At 43.5% G+C, this 20,081-nt stretch overlaps 1 protein-coding gene across 6 annotated transcripts in view; it reads left to right on the forward strand.

Moving 5' to 3' along the window:
* LOC123764483 (uncharacterized) overlaps nucleotides 1-20,081 on the forward strand; it is a 126,832-nt gene that overhangs the window by 88,178 nt on the left and 18,573 nt on the right. For all 6 annotated transcript variants that reach the window (XM_069337969.1, XM_069337974.1, XM_069337987.1 and 3 more), the window contains 4 exons: nucleotides 184-425; nucleotides 5,370-5,446; nucleotides 10,192-10,338; nucleotides 12,380-12,558. In XM_069337969.1, coding sequence (XP_069194070.1) covers nucleotides 184-425; nucleotides 5,370-5,446; nucleotides 10,192-10,338; nucleotides 12,380-12,558 — 645 coding nt within the window. The remainder of the gene's footprint in view (nucleotides 1-183; nucleotides 426-5,369; nucleotides 5,447-10,191; nucleotides 10,339-12,379; nucleotides 12,559-20,081) is intronic.

Consider the following 20,081-nt stretch of genomic DNA (forward strand, 5'->3'; position numbering starts at 1 on the left):
CCCCTCCCCCTCAAAAAAAAAAAATAGCAACTGATTAATAGGCTTTGTGGGAAGCATTAGCTTCTGTTTTGCAACATATTGCAAGTACAGCAACTTAGTTTTCCAAAAGTTTGTTCAACATGGGGGAGGGGGGAAGAGAATAGGGACAATTGTTGCTAATTTTTTACTTTTGTCCTTGACCAGAAAGTCATCAATTAGCAAATTAGCATTACAAGATGAGTCCTCAGCAGTTGAATATGTGAGCTGCTCTGAAAAATCTGCAAATGATGGTCCTGCCAATGTTGATGGTACGGCTGATGAAGTTGATGAACTTGCGGATACTGATGCTTTGGCTGCTGACGTTGATGGTCCTGCTGTTGCCTCAACCACTGCATTTAGCACATCCAGAGCACCATCTTTAACACCACCTCATCAACATTTGCAAGGTAGGATCTCTACGGTCGATCTTTAGTCTGATGTTAATGTTAGTGAACCAGCTGTAACTAAGGTTATGTGCCTGATTTTCAACATATTTATAGCTTTTGCTGTTCCTAAATCAAAGTCATCAACACAGTCTTCAATAGAATGTATATAGTACAGTACAGTCATCTCTGTCTTGGTTTGTGTGTGAAATATTGTCATGGAAAACCTCGTGCAAGTTCAGATTGACATTGCTGTATGTGAGAAATTTCAGGGGGTGTTTCCAAGATCATGAAGTGGGGAGGTGTCACGATAGAAAATTTAATCTGTTTAAGAATGTCTATCTTATCTCGTCTGTCAAAGTTTGGCGGCCAGATGCTATGGCTAGCATCTCCCAACTTTGCAAGGTATTGGTGAAGGGGTAGGTGATCAACATGGGTGGGTTGGGGAGTCAGCTCCATTGATCCTTTTAAAAGGCATTTGGCTCCCATTGTGATCCCACCACCCCCCCACCCACTGAATCAGTGGAAAGGGGCTGGCTGAGACCCTAGAATATATTTCTATATATAGTGGGGCCTCCACTTACGATGGTAATCCATCTTCTTGAGGTTATCTTGAGATGATTTCGGAGCTTAGCGTCCCCGTGGCCCGGTCCTCGACCAGGCCCCCCTTTTTGTTACACATCCCCAAGGAAGCCGCCCGTAGCAGCTGTCTAACTCCCAGGTACCTATTTACTGCTAGGTAACAGGGGCATCAGTGTGAAAGAAACATTTTGCCTCTTTGTCTCCACCTCCACCGGGGATCTAACCCGGAACCTCAGGACTACGAATCCGAAGCGCTGTCCATTCAGCTGTCAGGTGCCCTTCCCCATCTCCCCATCTCTATTCCCAGAGATGTATCGTAAGTCCAAACGAATTTTCCCATTAGAGATATTTGGAAGATATTTGCTCCCTTCGCAGAGACCCTTCTCTGCGAAGGGTCCTTCAGTCTTTGATAGGGTTGGCTTGTCTTCCCTTCGGGGTTGTTCCGGGCCATCGTCTGGGATCGTGTCCTGTTACCTCGTATTGGGTGGGGCTGGCGGGGCCGCTCCTGCTTGCGTTCAGTGTTGCAGTTCCTTCTGCTCTGTTCCACTTGCTCTCCTGGGCGTTGTTTCCCCTCTGGCCTGCTCTTGCGTTCTGGTGCCGTCCTGGTCATTGGCCTGGATGGTCTATTTTCTTCTCATTTTGGTCTTTGTTTTGTCTGTGGTCTTGGTTTTTCGGTTAAGGCGCGTGGCGTCCGTCTTCCGGTTCCTTCCCTGTTTTTCTTATCTGTGGTGAGGTAGCTCTGGGGAGCCGATGGGGCTCCCCCCAGAAAACCAGCGTTGAATGTAATGGAACGTAATTTTCTGGGTGAGTCCCGGAGGCTCCCTGGCAACCCTCCCACCGGTCGGCGTTTTTTTTCGCGTTGGTTGAAGCTTAGCTTCCGAACTGAAGCTTGAAGCTGTCTCGGACATTGTTTCATCTCCAGTCTGCTTATGTGCCTCCTGAGCCATCCTGGTCTTTGGACCGGGTGCTTTTCATCTGTGGGTAGTTAGCTCTGGGGAGCCAACAGGGCTCCCCCCAGAAAACCAGCGTTGAATGTAATGAAATGCCATTTTCTGGGTGAGTCCCGGAGGCTCCCCGGCATCCGTCATTTTTTGCGTATTTTGACATCCAGCCTAAGGACTGCCAGTTGGATCGCCGGTGTGGAGGGTCTGGGGCTCCCCCTTCCCCCTCCCGGGGGGGAGGGTGCGCAGACGGCGGCGCAGCGACGTGATGACGTCATGCTAGTTTTGTAATTTTGTTTGGGGAGTTCTGTATACTCGTTCAGCTTTCGGTAGCAATATTTTCATCAGAATAGGGGTTTGTTTTGGGGCGCCTACCTTTCTGGATGCCTATCCCGGTCGATGGCAGACATAGAATGCTCCTAACCACAAGGGGGTTTCTATAGTTCATTGCTCCTCGTGCCTCTCTGAGGGGGCCAGGTTCTGGCTCGTGGTCCCCAGTAGGCAAGAACTCCTAGCACTTTGATGCCAAAAAGTTATACATATCTGGAACTCATCCAGAAAATGACGTTTCATTACATTCAACGCTGGTTTTTTGGCCGCCTGTTGGGCTCTTGGGTGTTCTGTTTCCCCTTGTTACCTGCGGGTAAGAGGCACTTTGCACTGGTAGGGGCGCAGGGTGCTGCGCAGCTTTGTATTCCTGACATAGCGGCTGGTTCTGTTCCTCGGGGTTCGCTGTCCTCTTGCAGGGTTTTGTTTTTATTTTTATTTTTGCCTTGTCGGGGTTCTGCCCTATTATTCCACTGGTGTTTGCCCTTCCACGGTTCTCCTCGGTGGCGCCCCCTGCTAAGTCCCCGTGAGTGTACACGTCCCTGGGGTTCAGCTATAGAGGTTTGCTTGGTAGTTTTGAGCTCCGGTTAGCTGCACCCTGCCAGGGACTACCTGAGTGTGACTCATCTTAAAGCAAACGGTCAGGACCCTGGGAATCCCCTAGGGGGCGGACGGGTGCGATAGATGTGACCTCGGAGTCCCTGCTCGCTTTGTACAAGTTTGAGGGTTGCTCTGTCCCCTTGTCTCGGGGTGACCCTCATTGTTTTTGCCTCCCCCACGCTGCCTGTTGGAGCAGTGATACTTTCGACCCTGAGTCCTGTGAGTATTGCTGCCTGCTTGTGATTCAATTTACCTAATCCTCCGGTGATTCTATTCGGGTACAGGCGAAGGACAGGACAAGGATTCGAACCTACGTCTGTGAGCATCCCAGACGCTGCCTTAATCGACTGAGCTACGAAATGGTTAAGCTCAGTCGGCTTAATCGACTGAGCTACAACCATGTTGTAGCTCAGTCGATTAAGGCAGCGTCTGGGATGCTCACAGACATAGGTTCGAATCCTCGTCACGGCCCTTGTGGATTTGTTCCTTATTCTTTTCATCTGTGGGTAGTTAGCTCTGGGGAACCGAAGGGGCTCCCCCCAGAAAACCAGTGTTGAATGTAATGAAATGCCATTTTCTGGGTGAGACCTGGAGACCCAAATTTTTTCAATATTTGTCTGTAGTGATGCATCACAGTGTCATTGAAAAGGTTAAGGCAACGGCCTACAGAATCTTGATTTGGGTGATTAGTTTCAGCAAAAGTTTGCAGTTCTTCCCATGCTGCACACATTTTCATAATAAATGAGGAAGGAACTTCCTGTACGTCAACAACCCTCATACCATTTTCCTGTTTACGAAAGACCTCTTGTTTTTCCTCTGTGGTCATCCTCACACGTGTTTTCTTAGGTTGAACATTACCACTGACTTTCTTAGGACCATGGCATGATATATAATAATTACTTTTATGTTCAAAAAACAAAAAATCACTGAAATAATGGAATTTCTTACAAGCGTGATCGTCACTAAGCGAGTGACTCTGGTACAACCCATTCTCGCACTTTCTTACAGTCAATATTGACTTATTAAATACGTGCATATGTGACATACTAAACATACTCGTTTACCTTGAAAAGCTTCATAGAAAACACCGACCTTACCTAACCTAAGATAAGCATCTTATTGCTTCGTAATTACAATTATTACTTAACCTATACCTATAATAGGTAACTTATACCAATAATAGGTTAAGTAATAATTGTAATTGCGAAGCAATAAGATGCTTATCTTAACATACTAAGAAGGTTAGGTAAGGTCGGTGTTTTCTATGAAGCTTTTCAAGGTAAACTAGTATGTTTAGTATGTCACATATGCACGTATTTAATAAGTCAATATTGACTATACGAAAGTGTGAGAACAGGTTGTCTGGTAAACTGAGGCAGGTCTGCCTGCGTGACCACGAACCATGTGCTTGGTTGACTCGAACACATACCAACGAATATCGTTAGTCGACGACACTATCGTAAGTCAAGTCTCATTTTCTGATCAAATTTATATCATAATTCAAAATTATTATAAGTCAAAGTGCCACTGTATTTTAGGGAATATATAGAATATAGGATATTTTATGGGTCGGCTTTGATGACTGGGTCTTGTGGTACCTGGGTAGACCCAACCACCAGGTCACGACCCGGGCTCCCAAGACCTAAATGGCACAAAACCTTCACTATGTAAGACATGAGTACTATGCATTATGTGCACGTTAGTGAGGCCCAGACTGTAGTTTAGGGCTTCCTGTCTTCCCTTGAATATTGGCACTACATTTCAGTTGAATCTAAAACCTGAACTGGGCTAAAATTATTACCACATGATGCCATCACACAGTTTGTATGCCTTATATAAAATCCAATAATTTCTCTTGTTTTGGTTAGGTTGGGCTGGGTCAGGTTGGGTTAGGTATAATTAAAGAAGAGTGATAATGTAGCATGGTGAAAATTTGTTCAGGTCTTAGACCCTATTCCTATAATTAACTTTTTTCTATAATATAGCATTCTTGTTTTTCCAGTATTTTGTTGGTTCTAGTTTGATTACTAAGTAGCTCCCTGTGTCCTCTGTTTATTAGCTATGGTTATGTCTGGTGTTTCTCTTCAGCCTTTGCTGCATCTACAGCAGTTTTATTAGATGTGGACTTCCTCCTCCCTGATGAGATGCTATCCAGTGTTGCTTTTATTAGGCGAAGTTCTACTTCCTCCTCCCTGATGACGTTGCTATCCAGTGTTGCTTTTATTAGGCGAAGTTCTACTTCCTCCTCCCTGATGACGTTGCTATCCAATGTTGCTTTTATTAGGTGTGGACCTACTTCCTCCTCCCTGATGACAATGCTATCCAATGTTGCTTTTATCTCTATTGTCTGTTACCTTTATTCTCCAGCCTGAGCCTGTTTTTTACAATGTTTGTATCATAGAAAACCACAAATGTTTTTCTCAAAACATGACTGAACTTTGTCTAGTTGTACAGTAGTATACTTTGTCATGAAGAAAATAGATGTCATTTAAACCCAAACATTTAATTGTATTTACAGGAAAAGCCGGGAAGTACAAAAAATGTCGCGACAACTTTACAAGAAAATACGTGAAGTACAGGCAAAGAGGTGACCAGGTAGGTTGGGAGATGGGCACAGAAGCTGTCACTGGGCACTCCACCTGCAATACCCTCTTGGTGGCAATATAAATATAATAAATTAGAGTGAATAAGTTTCTGGATTATGTATTGACAGGCGAGGCAGCAGCTGTGTCAAGACTTCTACTCCTCTCCACCCCGCCCTCCCACATTTCCTTTTACAGTACAGTACAGTACTCAAATCTGCTATTGATTTGCCCTATTGAAGGGTGTGACAATCATTTACATCTCCTATCTTCCCTAGCAGCTTTGCATCATCCGCAAACATGTTCATATAATTCTGTACTCCTGGTAGATCATTTATGTAGACGATGAACATTACAGGTGCAAGAACTGAACCCTGTGGTACTCTGCTATTAACACTCCTCTAGTCGGATTCATTGCTTTGATTACCATCCGCATCTTTCTGGCAGTTAGAACATTTTCATCCATGTCACCAATCTCCATGTCACCTCTCTAGCATGTTCCAGTTTCCAGAACAACCTCTTGTGTGGTACTGTCAAAAGCCTTTTTAGGTCCAGTCAACCCAATCATCTCTTTCAATGTAAAATCTAAATGGCAATATTATAAAAGCTACGTAGATTTATTACACAAGATCTTCCAGTTCAAAATGTCCCAAATTTTTGTGTATACAAGCAGACCACATTACAGACTGTGCCTGGGAAATTTGTAATAATAATTAATGAATGTACTGTATTTCTGTGGAGAGCCCCTCTGGCTCCCCGGTGCTATGCCTGGGCTGATATGTATGTATTAGACCATGGCATAGGTCAGTTCGATTGGGGTTCTTGCCTACCGGGGACCACGAGCTAGAACCTGGCCCCACTCAGAGGGGCACGAGGAGCAATGGCCTGTTGAAACCCCCGTGTGCTTAGAAGCATTCCACGTATCATATGATCATACTTCATATGATCATACATACTGTATCATATGAAACATACGAAGGTGGGACCGCTTCATCTGCGGTCCCACCTTTGTCTGTTTCTGAGGGGTTCCCGGGTCACGCGGCGGTTGCTCGAGTGTTTGTGTGGGAGCCTGAACTTTGCCATGATGGTCTAACCGCCGGGTTGGGTGTGGCTTCGTCAGCTGTTCTGGTTCCTTCGGGGATGTCCCTTCTGCCTCTCTCGCGGCCGTTGGGTTTGGCCTCCAGGGGCTTTGTGTCGGTTGCTGTGTTGCCGGCTTCCTCTTCGGGTTTTTCGGGGTTCAGTGCCCTGGCGCCTGCCCGAGTCCTCGCTTGATGTGTTCACAGACGCGTCGTCTCTTGGCTGGGGCTTTGTGACCAGTGCTCACCAGGCTGGCCAGGGGCGATGGGGTCTGTCCTTCCGTCAGGCTCACAGCACAGTCGGGGAGTTCGCGGCGGTGTGGATGTTGCTAAAGAGGGTTCGAGTCGCTCACGGATCGACGATCCAACTCCATTCGGACTGCTCCCCAGCGGTTCATTGCTTGAACCGAGGAGAGTTGGATGCGGTCCTTGGCTCTTTGGGGCTGGTCACTTCGGGTGACTCATCTGCTAAGTTCTCGGGGGTTTGGCTCTCCTGGCGGTTCACGTCTGGGGAGTGTCCAACGTTCTGGCAGACGGCCTGTCTCATTTCCTTCCCATTCCACGAAAGGGACGGTCGATGCCAATTCTTTTCGTTGGCTGTGCCAGACGTTCAGGACTCCAGACGTGGATCTTCGTGTCGGCGTGGTTGAGGTGTCTTCCAGTATATGTGACTCATACGTCAGGCTGCGAGCAGCCGTGTCTAACAGCCTGGTTGATCAGTCCAGCAACCAGGAGGCCTGGTCGACAACCGGGCCGCGGGGACACTAAGCCCCGGAAGCACCTCAAGGTAAAGTAACCCTTTCCCGACTGCGAGGTCGTCGGGGTTGACGCCTACATGCAGGACTGAGCGAGGTGGGGTTACCTGTACCTCTTTCTCCCGGTTCAGCTGTTGCTCCAGGTCCTGGCTCGCTTAGAGACTTACCAGGGAAGAGTTGTCCTACTGGCTCCTTGGTGGCTGGTCCAGCCTTGGTTTCAGGCGCTGCTTGCTCGGTGTTCGAACCCGAAGGTCTTCCCGCGGCCCCGGCTTTTTTAGCGGATTGGTCCAGCCCGGTATGAAGCTGGTTTGGTCTTCTCCTTGAGTCTTTGCGTCTGGAGTTTTTGTCTCGGGTTTATCATCACTTGTATGGTGCGCAAGTGGCTTTATTGTTGGTCTCCCACCTGCGTGCTTCATCTCGATGGCAGTATGAAGTTTCCTGGCGGTCCTTCCGGTTCTTCCTATCTCTGCGTAGGTGTTCTTCGGTCTCTGATAGGGTTGTTCTGTCCTTTCTCTCTTGATTGTTCCGGGACAGTAATCTTATGCCAAATACTGTCGCCTCATATCATGCGGTGCTGGTGGAGCCACTTCAGCTTGCTTTCGGTGTTGATGTTACTTCTGCCCCGTTCCGCAAGCTGTCTCGGACATTGTTTCATCTCCAGTCTGCTTATGTGCCTCCTGAGCCATCCTGGTCTTTGGACCGGGTGCTTTTCATCTGTGGGTAGTTAGCTCTGGGGAGCCGAAGGGGGCTTCCCCCAGAATACCAGTGTTGAATGTAATGAAATGCCATTTTCTGGGTGAGACCCGGAGACCCAAATTTTTTCAATATTTGTCTGTAGTGATGCATCACAGTGTCATTGAAAAGGTTAAGGAAAACACAAATGCGAACATGCGTTTGATAGCGCATGTTCACTTCTGGGGTGAGTTTTCAGTTGTATATAGTCCTGGGGACCATTCAGGCTTTTTCTTTATGTTCGCATTTGTGTTCCTCACGTGTGCCCCAAAGAATGAGGTGATTTGATAAAATGCTATGCCCAAGATTACCATCCGAGTACCGGCGGGGAAGTGGTTCAAATAGCTTCGGCTATCACTTCCTTTTGTCCAGTCGTGATGGTCAAGTGGATTAAGGCGTCCTGTACATACCAGTTGCGTTGCTCCTGGCAGTATGGGTTCGAGTAACTTCTGGGGTGTGAGTTTTCAGTTGCATATAGTCCTGGGGACCATTCAGGCTTGTTCTCATATATATACTGTCTCCACTCGATCATCCGGACTATATGGGAAGGACCCCCAGCCGGATTATCACATTTTTCGGATAATAGTACTTTTTCACCTACGAGTCGAAAAGTGACAATTTCCAACTATTTTTATACTACAAACAACATAATTTGAATTGCCTTGCCATAAATATAATTATTAAATATTCAACTAGAAACCTCAACTTACCTTGTTGGTGTTTGTCTTCTTGATTGATGCCACACATCTTGAAGTTAAGAATTCTTAACAATTTACATAACCTATACTAACACAACACTTAAATTAACACTTAAAATTACTCTACAGTTCATTAAGCAAAGTTAGTTTTGACTGCCAGCTGCTGAAGCCTCACTGGTTGAAGGCATTTGGGTTGCCTGTGAGGCCTCGCTTGTTGAAGGCGCTTGCTTGCACCTCACTTGTTGAAGCGCTTGCATGCCCTCACTTGTTGAAGGCGCTTGGCTTGCCTGTGACGCCTCACTTGTTGAAGCGCTTGCATGCCCTCACTTGTTGAAGGCGCTTGGCTTGCTTGTGATGCCTCACTTGTTAAAGGCGCTTGCTTGCGCCTCACTTGAAGGCGCTTAGCTTGCCTGTGAATCCTCACTTGTTGAAGGCATTTGGCTTGCTTGTGACACCTCGCTTGTTGAAGGCGCTTGCTTGCGCTTCACTTGTTGAAGGCGCTTGCTTGCGCTTCACTTGTTGAAGGCGCTTGCTTGCGCTTCACTTGTTGAAGGCGCTTGGCTTGCCTGTGGCGCCTCACTTGTTGAAGGCCTTTGGCTGCCTGTGACGCCTCACTGGTTGAACAACACATAACTTGTCTTTAATTGGTAAGACAACCTTCTTCCTCTAAACACCACCAGAACGATTGATGCTGCTACCAGACATAGTCTTGGCCAAAAATGTTCAAAGTTACTATGAAAATAAAAAAGTTATTTAAAAAAATATTTCACTAATGGCGCAGCACTGTGTATAACACGAGGAACGGACGCACATGGGTTGACCAGTGTTGGACGGGTCCACTTGGGATGGGGCAGCTATAGCACGTTACGTAGGCCGCCAGGAGGAAAAAACTCAATATTTTTTAAGGAAACTTCAGCCTGTGCACATTACTTTTAGGAAACTTATTTATTTGTTATTACATAATTACTAGTACTTATTTCATTTGTTTTTGGCTATGATTAAGTGTTCTAAAATTAATGGTAATTCCTGTACCCAGGTGGTCCCTCCCGACGCTCCCCTCCCACCCTCCCAACACCACCCACCCACCACACCCCTTCCTCCACCATGCGTCTAGAGCCACAGACGGGATTAATACGGTATGGCCGAATATTCATCCAGCCAAACCAGCTTTTATCCAGTTCCTGTGGCCATTTTGGCCGGATATTGTGATAACTTTATCCTATCACGATTTTGGCCGTATAAGGGCGTTTTCCGGATGTTTGAATCCCGGATAATCGCGGGGTTACAGTATGTATATGTGTGTGTGTGTGTGTGTGTGTGTGTGTGTGTATATATATATATATATATATATATATATATATATATATATATATATATATATATATATATATATATATATATATATATATATATATATATATATATATATATATATATATATATTATAATAATAATAATAATATATTATTAATCCTTGATGTATTGTGATCTTTCCAGGATTCGTCACCCAACGCATTTTCCTTTAAACAATTGATTATTCAAGCAATATCATCTTCAGAAGAGAAACAGTTGTGTCTGAAAGACATATTGGCATACATCATGGAACACAACCCACATTTCCACCCAGAAAACAAACTTTGGCAGGTACTGTAATATAATCAAGTTGTTTACTGTATTATTTTATCTAATTTTCCCTTTGTTTTGTGTCGCCTGTGTGTTTATGTTTTGTGATCTAGATTAAGGCCGGACCACAGGGACACTGACCCCCAAGAAACCAGCTGAAGGTAGACTAGAGGTTTCGTTGATAAACCCCTACTCTGCACTAGATAACGTATGTGATTTCCTCCTGTGTTCTCGTTATGAATCAAGCCTATCATGAAATGTAAAACACACATGCACACACAAGGCTCACATTTGCTTCCTCGGGCCTCCAGTAACCATCGACCATCTTAGAAAAACAAATCCTGAGTTGCTCACTTTTCTTCTAGGGCCTTAGTAAGCCACATAACCCTCTAGTGATTTATTTATTTTTTTATGTATATACTAGAAGGTACATTGGGGGTTAAGAGAGTACTGTACATAGCAATGATGATTTTAAATTCTTGTAAAGCCACTAGCACACATAGCGTTTCGGGCGGGTCCTTATTCTAACAGATAATTTTAAGTACAGTGGCACCTCGACTTACGATTGCCCCTACTTACGGTAATTTCGATTTACGATGTAAATTTGATCGAAAAATGCGACTTGACATCCGATGGTGTCGTCGACTTCCGATATTTGTTGGTACACGTTCGAGTTGACAGAGCGTGTGGTTCCCGGTTACACGGTCCGACCTGCCTCAGTTTACTACAGCTGCCCGCTTAGTGACGATCACGCCTATAAGAAATTCCGCGTTTGTGGTGATTTTTTGCATTTTGAACTTTAAAGTAATTATTATATATCACGCCATGAGTCCCAGGGAAGTCAGTGGTAAGACTCAACATATGAAAACCCATGTAAGGATGACCATAGAGCAGAAACAAGAGTACAGAATGTCTCTTCCTCAACAATTAAGAAAATGTGTGCAGCATGGGAAGAATTGCAAACCTTTGCTGAAACGACTCACCCAAATCAAGCTGCAGTAGGCCGTTGCCTTAACCTATTCAATGACACTGTGATGCATCATTACAGACAAATGTTAAAACAAAGGGAAAAACAAATGTCTCTTGACAAATTTGTAGTGAGACAAACAAGGACTGAACCACAACCAGGTCCTAGTGGTATTCAGGCAAAACGTGCCAGGAAGTGCACACCAGTGAAGGCCTCACTGCCTAATGTGATAATGGAAGGGGACTCCCCTTCCAAACAGTAACAACTCTCCTCCTCCCCCCTCATCACCATCTTCCATACGCCATCAAGAGCCCTCCATAAAGGTAAGATAAACTTAGGTACTGTATTGTAGTTAAAAAAAAAAAATTGTATTCAGTATAAAATGTATTTGTATGTTAATATTTTGGAGGGTGGCGAACTGATTAATTCAATTCCCTTTATTTCTTATGGGAAAAATCGCTTCGACTTAAGATATTTCGAGTTACGATTCGTCTCTGGGAATGGATTAGCATCGTAAGTCGAGGCCCCATTATAGGTAATTTTAAGTACTGTAATTAATTTCCAGCAAAATTGAGAAATAAAGTTTACAGGTATATTGTAAGAAAATTTGACACAATACACAGATTAGATTAATACACAATACAGTAATGACAAAGATTAGTAAGTACACTAGGGTAAAATTTGAGGGTTATCAACTGGTTCATTGAAGCACAATTTGAGGATCATTTCAAGGAATAATGCAGTAAACTATGTACTCATTATAACAAGCATGATATAAGGTGATAGCAATGATGACAAAGATAAAGATTGTATGGCTTAGGTACATATATTGGGGGAACTGGGTAGCACCAGAGACAGTGCAAGTTTAATAGGGGCACAGTACAGGGGTTAAGGGTTAATACAGGCAATAAGAGTAATAGTCGTAGAGTATTAAACTACGGTATCAGTGATATTTGTATGTTTAACCTTTAGGATGTGTTATCTGTGCACATTTCCTGATTGTTTGTCGTGGAATTGTATTTTTCCGACCAATTAATTGTCGGCAGGAAACAAGGTTAGATTATTCGGGGGCACTAATATCCTTGTCTTCCTCAGAACTCCGTCGAGGCTAACTTGAGGTATCGTCGACACTTCAGTTTCACAAAACAAGGAAGGAAAATCTTCTGGAAGCTCGTTCCAAAACACGAGAATACGTTAATAGCACAAGCATATATTCCTCACAATCGAGAGCAGAAACGATCTCTTAAGATTGGCTACACTCACAACGTCAAAAGGTATGTCCATTTCTTATGTGCCTCGTTATTTAATTTCTGCCCCCCCCCCCCCAAAAAAAAAGACCCGGAATACAGTTAAAGTAAAACACACCAGAGAACAACATTCAAGATGGCCGCCTGCAAGAGGAAATACAAAACAGAGCTTGATTTTGCTGGATTCAGTGAAGAAAGCATTGAGATAACCAGTCTATACAACAAGGTGGTAAAATTAGATACTATTGTGACCTCTCATGTAGAAATAATTAGTAAATTGAAAGAAAGTAATGACCATTTAAATAGCAAAGTTGTATGTCTTGAGGGTTTAGTGAAAGACTTGCACAAGGATAAAATTCAATTGGAAACAAATTGCAAAGCCATGGAAGAAGAAAATAGACTCTTAAAAATAGTTTTGGAAGAAGTTAAAGTAAATTTAAACATAAATGACTACAATAGGTTAGGTAAGGAATTTCAGCAGGAGAAACAGCTTTTGTCAGCACAGATGGAGGAAGTTACACAGGGAATAGAACAGTGCAAGAAAGATATGCAACTCACTTATGCACAAGTGGCCAAGGAGAAGGAAAAAATAGAAGCAGCAGTAGAGGAAGCCAAACATTGCAGCAACCAAGATAAAACAAACATTAGGCTAGAAGTGAGGAAAGAATTGGCATCTAACTCGAAGTTGGTGCAAAACACAGTTGATAGGAGTAAGTCCCTGATCATTTTTGGCTGCAAAGAAAAGGAGATAACATCTAGGTCAGAAAGAGCTGTAGAAGAAGCGAAAGTAGTAGATAAAATTGTTGGCCTCGTGGAAGGTCTTACAACCATAGAGAATGTCTGCGACTACAGGAGAATAGGCAGATATGTAACAGGGAAAGATCAACCTTTGAGGATCACCCTAAATGGTGCCAAACAGATGGAAGAAGTACTAAGGAATGCTAGAAAATTACAAAGTGATGAGGATGGGAAAGTGTGGTCGTTAAGACGAGATCTTTCAAAAGAAGATAGAGAGAAGCTGAAACTGAACCTCGCCGAGGCAAAACGTTTAAATGAGAGCAGGAATGAAGAAGAAATCAATTCTTTTTTCTACAAAGTGATAGGGGTAGGCAGGCCAGTAAAGTGGTACATAAAGGCAAACCAACAAAATCATTAGAGAAAGGGGGAGTGAAAAATAAGAAGAGGGGGAACAAGTTCCTCAAGATTACATACACCAACATAGATGGAGTAAGATCAAAGATACAGGAGTTAAGTGATGTAATACAGCTGCAGACACCAGACATTGTTGCACTCACGGAGACAAAACTTGAAGATTCTATTTTAAATGAGGTCATATTCCCAAGGGGCTACTCAATTTGGAGACGGGACAGAAAAATTAGGAAAGGCGGTGGCGTTGCTGTGCTGGTGAAAGAACATCTAAAAGTGAAGGAAATAATGACTGCCAATCCACAAGAAGTTGACATAATAGCACTACAGAGATCTGCCATGAGGATGATAAACTAATGATCATAACGCTTTGAAACTACCGACGGTCTTGGCATCCACCTCCTTCTCACCTAACTTGTTCCAACCGTTTACCACTCTGTTTGCGAAAGTGAATTTTCTTATATTTCTTCGGCATCTGTGTTTAGCTAGTTTATATCTATGACCTCTTGTTCTTAAAGTTCCAGGTCTCAGGAAATCTTCCCTATCGATTTTATTAATTCCTGTTACTATTTTGTATGTAGTGATCATATCACCTCTTTTTCTTCTGTCTTCTAAATTTGGCATATTTAATGCCTCTAACCTCTCCTTGTAGCTCTTGCCCTTCAGTTCTGGGAGCCACTTAGTAGCATGTCTTTGCACCTTTTCCAGTATGTTGATGTGCTTCTTAAGATATGGGCACCACACAACCGCTGCATATTCTAGCTTTGGCCTAACAAAAGTCGTGAACAATTTCTTTAGTATATCGCCATCCATGTATTTAAAAGCAATTCTGAAGTTAGAAAGCGTGGCATAGGCTCCTCGCACAATATACTTTATGTGGTCCTCAGGTGATAGTTTTCTATCTAGAACCACCCCTAGATCTCTTTCTTTATCAGAATTCTTTAAAGATTTCTCACATAATATATAGGTTGTGTGAGGTCTATGTTCTCCTATTCCACATTCCATAACATGGCATTTATTAACATTAAATTCTATTTGCCAAGTGGTGCTCCATATACTTATTTTGTCCAGGTCATCATGAAGGGCATGACAATCATCTAAGTTTCTTATCCTTCCTATTATCTCAGCATCATCAGCAAACATGTTCATATAATTCTGTATACCAACTGGTAGATCATTTATGTAGACAATAAACATCACTGGTGCAAGAACTGAACCCTGTGGTACTCCACTTGTGACATTTGTCCAGTCCGATACATTGCCTCTGATCACTGCCCTCGTTTTTCTATCACTCAGAAAATTTTTCATCCATGTTAGAAGCTTACCTGTCACCCCTCCAATGTTTTCCATTTTCCAGAACAACCTCTTATGTCGAACTCTGTCGAAAGCCTTTTTTAGGTCCAGATAGATGCAGTCAACCCAACCTTTCTCTTTTTCTGTAATATCTCTGTTGCTCGATCATAGAAACTGAGTAAATTCGATACACAGGATCTTCCAGATCGAAAACCATACTGTCTGTCTGATATTATATCATTTCTCTCCAGGTGTTCTACCCATTTAGTTTTAATTGTTTTTTCCAATATTTTGACTATTACACTTGTCAATGATACCGGTCTATAATTGAGGGGGTCTTCCCTGCTTCCACTTTTGTAGATTGGAACTATGTTAGCCTTTTTCCACACATCAGCTACAACTCCTGTAAACAGGGTTGCCTGAAAAATCAGTTGAAGTGAAATGCTGAGCTCAGGTGCACATTCTCTCAGAACCCATCGTGAAACTCCATCTGGACCAATTGCTTTGTTCTTATTTAGCTCCTTGAACATTTTTTCCACTTCGTCTCTAGACACCTCTATGTGCTCTATGTTGTTCTCTGGAATTCTTATTGTATCTGGTTCCCTGAAGATTTCATTTTGTACAAACACACTTTGGAACTTTTCGTTTAATGTTTCACACATTTCCTTTTCATTTTCTATGAATCTATTTCCCATTTTCAACCTCTGAATATTATCCTTTACCTGCAATTTGTTGTTTATGAATTTATAGAATAGACCTGGTTCTGTTTTATATTTGTCTGCAATCCCTTTTTCAAAATTTCTTTCTGCCTGTCTCCTCACTGCCGTGTAGTTGTTTCTCACATCTTTGTATCGCTGGTATGTTTGGGGGTTTGGCCTCTTCCTGTATTGATTCCATTTTTGTGTCTTTTGGTCTCTGGCCCTCTTGCAATTTCTGTTGAACCAATCCTGTTTCTTAGTTCTGCATCTCTTTTTTTTGGTATAATTTTTTTTGTGCCTTTATCATATATTTCACAAAACTTGACATACATCTCATTCACTTCCTTGCCTAGCAACAAGTCTGTCCAATTACACTCATTAAAATTTTTTCGAAGTTCCCCATAGTGACCTCTCCTTAAATCGAGTTTATCAACTTTTTCAATGTCCCCATTTTCTTCTAGATGATATCTTAAAGCATAATCAATGTCTAACAGGACGTGATCACTCTTTCCCAAGGGAGGAAGGTACTGGATGTCAAATATCTCTTCTTCTTTCCTGGTGAATACTAGATCCAGTACTGACGGTACATCTCCTTCCCTCATTCTTGTGGCCTGCTTTATGTGTTGATAGAAGAATGTCTCCAGAATGAGGTTCACAAATCTGCATGTCCAAAAATCCTCTGTTCTTGCTTCATAGGCCTCCCAGTCTATTGCTTTAAAGTTGAAGTCCCCTAGTATCACCAGTCGTGATTTATCTTTATCTGCCTGTACAATAATATCTCTCATGACCATTATGAGGCCCTCTCGTTTGTCATCCAGTTCATCCTTTGTCCATGTGTTGCTTGCTGGTGGGCTGTAGGCATTTAAATTTATCAGCTTATCATTCTGATTCCAGACCTGCAATGCCATTATGTCAATATCTCGAGGGTTTTCAAATATTAACTCTCTTACCTTCAGGTGTTTTTTCACCAGTACAGCCACTCCTCCTCCCTTCCTAGTTTTCCTGTCACATCTCCAAACTGAATAGCCTCTTGGGAATATGACTTCATTTAATATATTTCCTTCAAGTTTCGTCTCTGATAATGCGACAATATCTGGGACCCTAAGCTGGATTATATCTTGCAACTCTAAAGTTTTTGACCTCACTCCATCTATGTTGGTACATACAATTTTCAGGAACGTGTTCCCTTTTCCTTTGCTCTTTACTTCCCCTTCCACTACTGATCTTGTTGCTTTGTTTTTATGTACCATTTCACAAGCTTTCCAGTCCCTGTCACTTTGTAAAAAAAAGAATTTGTCTTCTTCATTTCTATCCCCATTTAGACGTTTTGCCTCAATTAGGTTCATTTTCAGCTTTTCTCTGTCTTCCTTGGAGAGGTCTTGTCTTATTGACCAAAATTTGCTAACCTCATCACTCTGCAATTTCCTGGCATTTCTTAGCACTTCCATCATGTTTCTCACTCCATTAAACGTCACCCTAAAGGAGCGGTTCTTGTCTTTCTCATATTTTCTCACCTCCTCTATGTGAGTTGTCAGTGAAGTGTGAGTCAGTGTGTGTGTAATTACCTAAGTGTAGTTACAGGATGAGAGCTACGCTTGTGGTGTCCCGTGTGTGTGTAATTACCTAAGTGTAATTACCTAAGTGTAGTTACAGGATGAGAGCTACGCTCGTGGTGTCCCGTCTTCCCAGCACTCTTTGTCATATAACGCTTTGAAACTACTGACGGTCTTGGCCTCCACCACCTTCTCACTTAACTTGTTCCAACCGTCTACCACTCTATTTGCGAAGGTGAATTTTCTTATATTTCTTCGGCATCTGTGTTTAGCTAGTTTAAATCTATGACCTCTTGTTCTTGAAGTGCCAGGTCTCAGGAAATCTTCCCTGTCGATTTTATCAATTCCTGTTACTATTTTGTATGTAGTGATCATATCACCTCTTTTTCTTCTGTCTTCTAGTTTTGGCATGTTTAATGCTTCCAACCTCTCCTCGTAGCTCTTGCCCTTCAGTTCTGGGAGCCACTTCGTAGCATGTCTTTGCACCTTTTCCAGTTTGTTGATGTGCTTCTTAAGATATGGGCACCACACAACAACTGCATATTCTAGCTTTGGCCTAACAAAAGTCATGAACAATTTCTTTAGTATATTGCCATCCATGTATTTAAATGCAATTCTGAAGTTAGAAAGCATCGCATAGGCTCCTTGCACAATATTCTTTATGTGGTCCTCAGGTGATAGTTTTCTATCTAGAACCACCCCTAGATCTCTTTCTTTATCAGAATTCTTTAAAGATTTCTCACATAATATATAGGTTGTATGGGGTCTATGTTCTCCTGTTCCACATTCCATCACATGACATTTATTAACATTAAATTCCATTTGCCAGGTGGTGCTCCATATACTTATTTTGTCCAGGTCTTCTTGAAGGGCATGACAATCATCTAAATTTCTTATCCTTCCTATTATCTTAGCATCATCAGCAAACATGTTCATATAATTCTGTATACCAACTGGTAGATCATTTATGTAGACAATAAACATCACTGGTGCAAGAACTGAACCCTGTGGTACTCCACTTGTGACATTTCTCCATTCCGATACATTGCCTCTGATTACTGCCCTCATTTTTCTATCAGTCAGAAAATTTTTCATCCATTTTTTTTTTTTTTTTTTTTTGTGTGTGTGTGTGTGTGTGTGTGTGTGTGTGTGTGTGTGTGTGTGTGTGTGTGTGTGTGTGTGTGTGTGTGTGTGTGTGTGTGTGTGTGTGTGAAAAAAAATTGATCGTTGATTCACAGTTAAGAGATGGACCGAAAGAGCAGAGCTCAACCCCCCGCAAGCACAACTAGGTGAATACAAGGTACTGTATATAAATTATATACAGTACTTAATATGCTTTAAATACTTGCTTTCCATAACCAGTGTTTTCATTCAATTGCAGTTTTTCCTTTTTTTCTGAGGGGGAGCCCCTATGGCTCCCTGGAGCTTAACGGGCTAATGTATGTTTTATTAGACCAGGACATTATCTATGAAGTTCAGACCTACCAGGGACCATGAGCCAGAACCTGGTCCCTTCAGAGAGGTTTTTAGGGAACAATGGCCCTGGAAAACCCCCGTGGTTGGGGTTTTCCTTGTCTGCCATCGACCGCGGTTAGGCACCCAGAAAGGTAGGCATAACAAAACAAACCCCACATGGTAAGAAACTAAGAATAAAAACTGAACAGAGAGGTAGAACTCCCTACAATCCCAAGGAAACAAGCAAATATAACACACTACTGCCGCGTCACTCGTCCGTGCAGCCCTCCCCTCCCCGAGAGGGGAAAGGGGAGGGGCTCCCAGACCTCATCGCACCGGCTGCATAGCACTTCAGTTCGTAAGCTAATGTCAACCGGGACAGACGCTTCTCAGCCCTTTTGGTGTGTTTTTTGTTTTCTCTTGGTGCCTTCTTAGTCTTGCCGGCACGGTGCTCTCTGCCCACCGGTCAGCGGCTTGTCTTTTCTTTCTTTCTTTTTATTTTTTTTAATTTGTATATATATATATATATATATATATATATATATATATACTTTGCTTTCGGAAAGGGCTACGATCCCTTCGCTGTTGACGGGGCGCTGGGAGGGCGGCTTGCTCTGTTGGCTCGCGCTTGGTCCCTCAGTTCGTGGGCGTTTTTGGTTGTCTTCCGGCCTCTGGTGGCATTGGGCGGCTCCTCCCCCTTTGGGAGTTCAGGGATGGCGGGGTGGGCTTCTCCCCCTGCGCTTCGTCTTGTCAACTTGGAGGTAACTATCTGGTTTTCTCTTGCAGATGTCCACGGTTGTTACGGCAATGTTTCTTGTGCCGACACTGGACTTTACAGATCTGCGGTTCTTCTGTACTTGTTCAGTATGCGCCTTGAATTCTTTGCCCCTCTTCGGATGACTATTGTCTCCTGTCCAGCTTCTGTTGGGGCTGGGTGCCTGGTTGGTGTCCCTGGACCTCCGGGTCACTTCTTGGCACGTTTCTCTCCAGGGTTCCGGGACTGGCACAGTTGGTGGTGGGGCTTCAGGCTTGCCACTTTTGTTGCCTTCCCTAGTTTGTTCTTGGCACCTCATGTGTTTTCGCATTTTTACTGGATCTTGGTGACCTGTGTGCATCTGCTCGGGATTCGGTTTTGGCCTACCTCGACGACTGGCTGGTGTGGGCACCCAGTCGGTCCGCCTGTCTGCTCACCAGGGGTGTGGTTCTTTCCAGATCGCCGGGTTCAGGTTCCTGGTGAACTGGAGGACATTCCATGTGGTTCCGTCCGGGGTTCGGGCCTGGCTGGGGCTTGTTTTGGGACTTTTAGGGAAGGTGGGGTCTGTTCTTCTGTCGGGTTCACAGCACGATTCGGGAGTTCGCAGATGTCTGGTTTGCACTTCGGAGGGTTCGGGTCATTTGGGGCTCT

The sequence above is a fragment of the Procambarus clarkii genome, chromosome 5 (assembly GCF_040958095.1).
Source record: "Procambarus clarkii isolate CNS0578487 chromosome 5, FALCON_Pclarkii_2.0, whole genome shotgun sequence".
Classification (NCBI taxonomy): domain Eukaryota; kingdom Metazoa; phylum Arthropoda; class Malacostraca; order Decapoda; family Cambaridae; genus Procambarus; species Procambarus clarkii.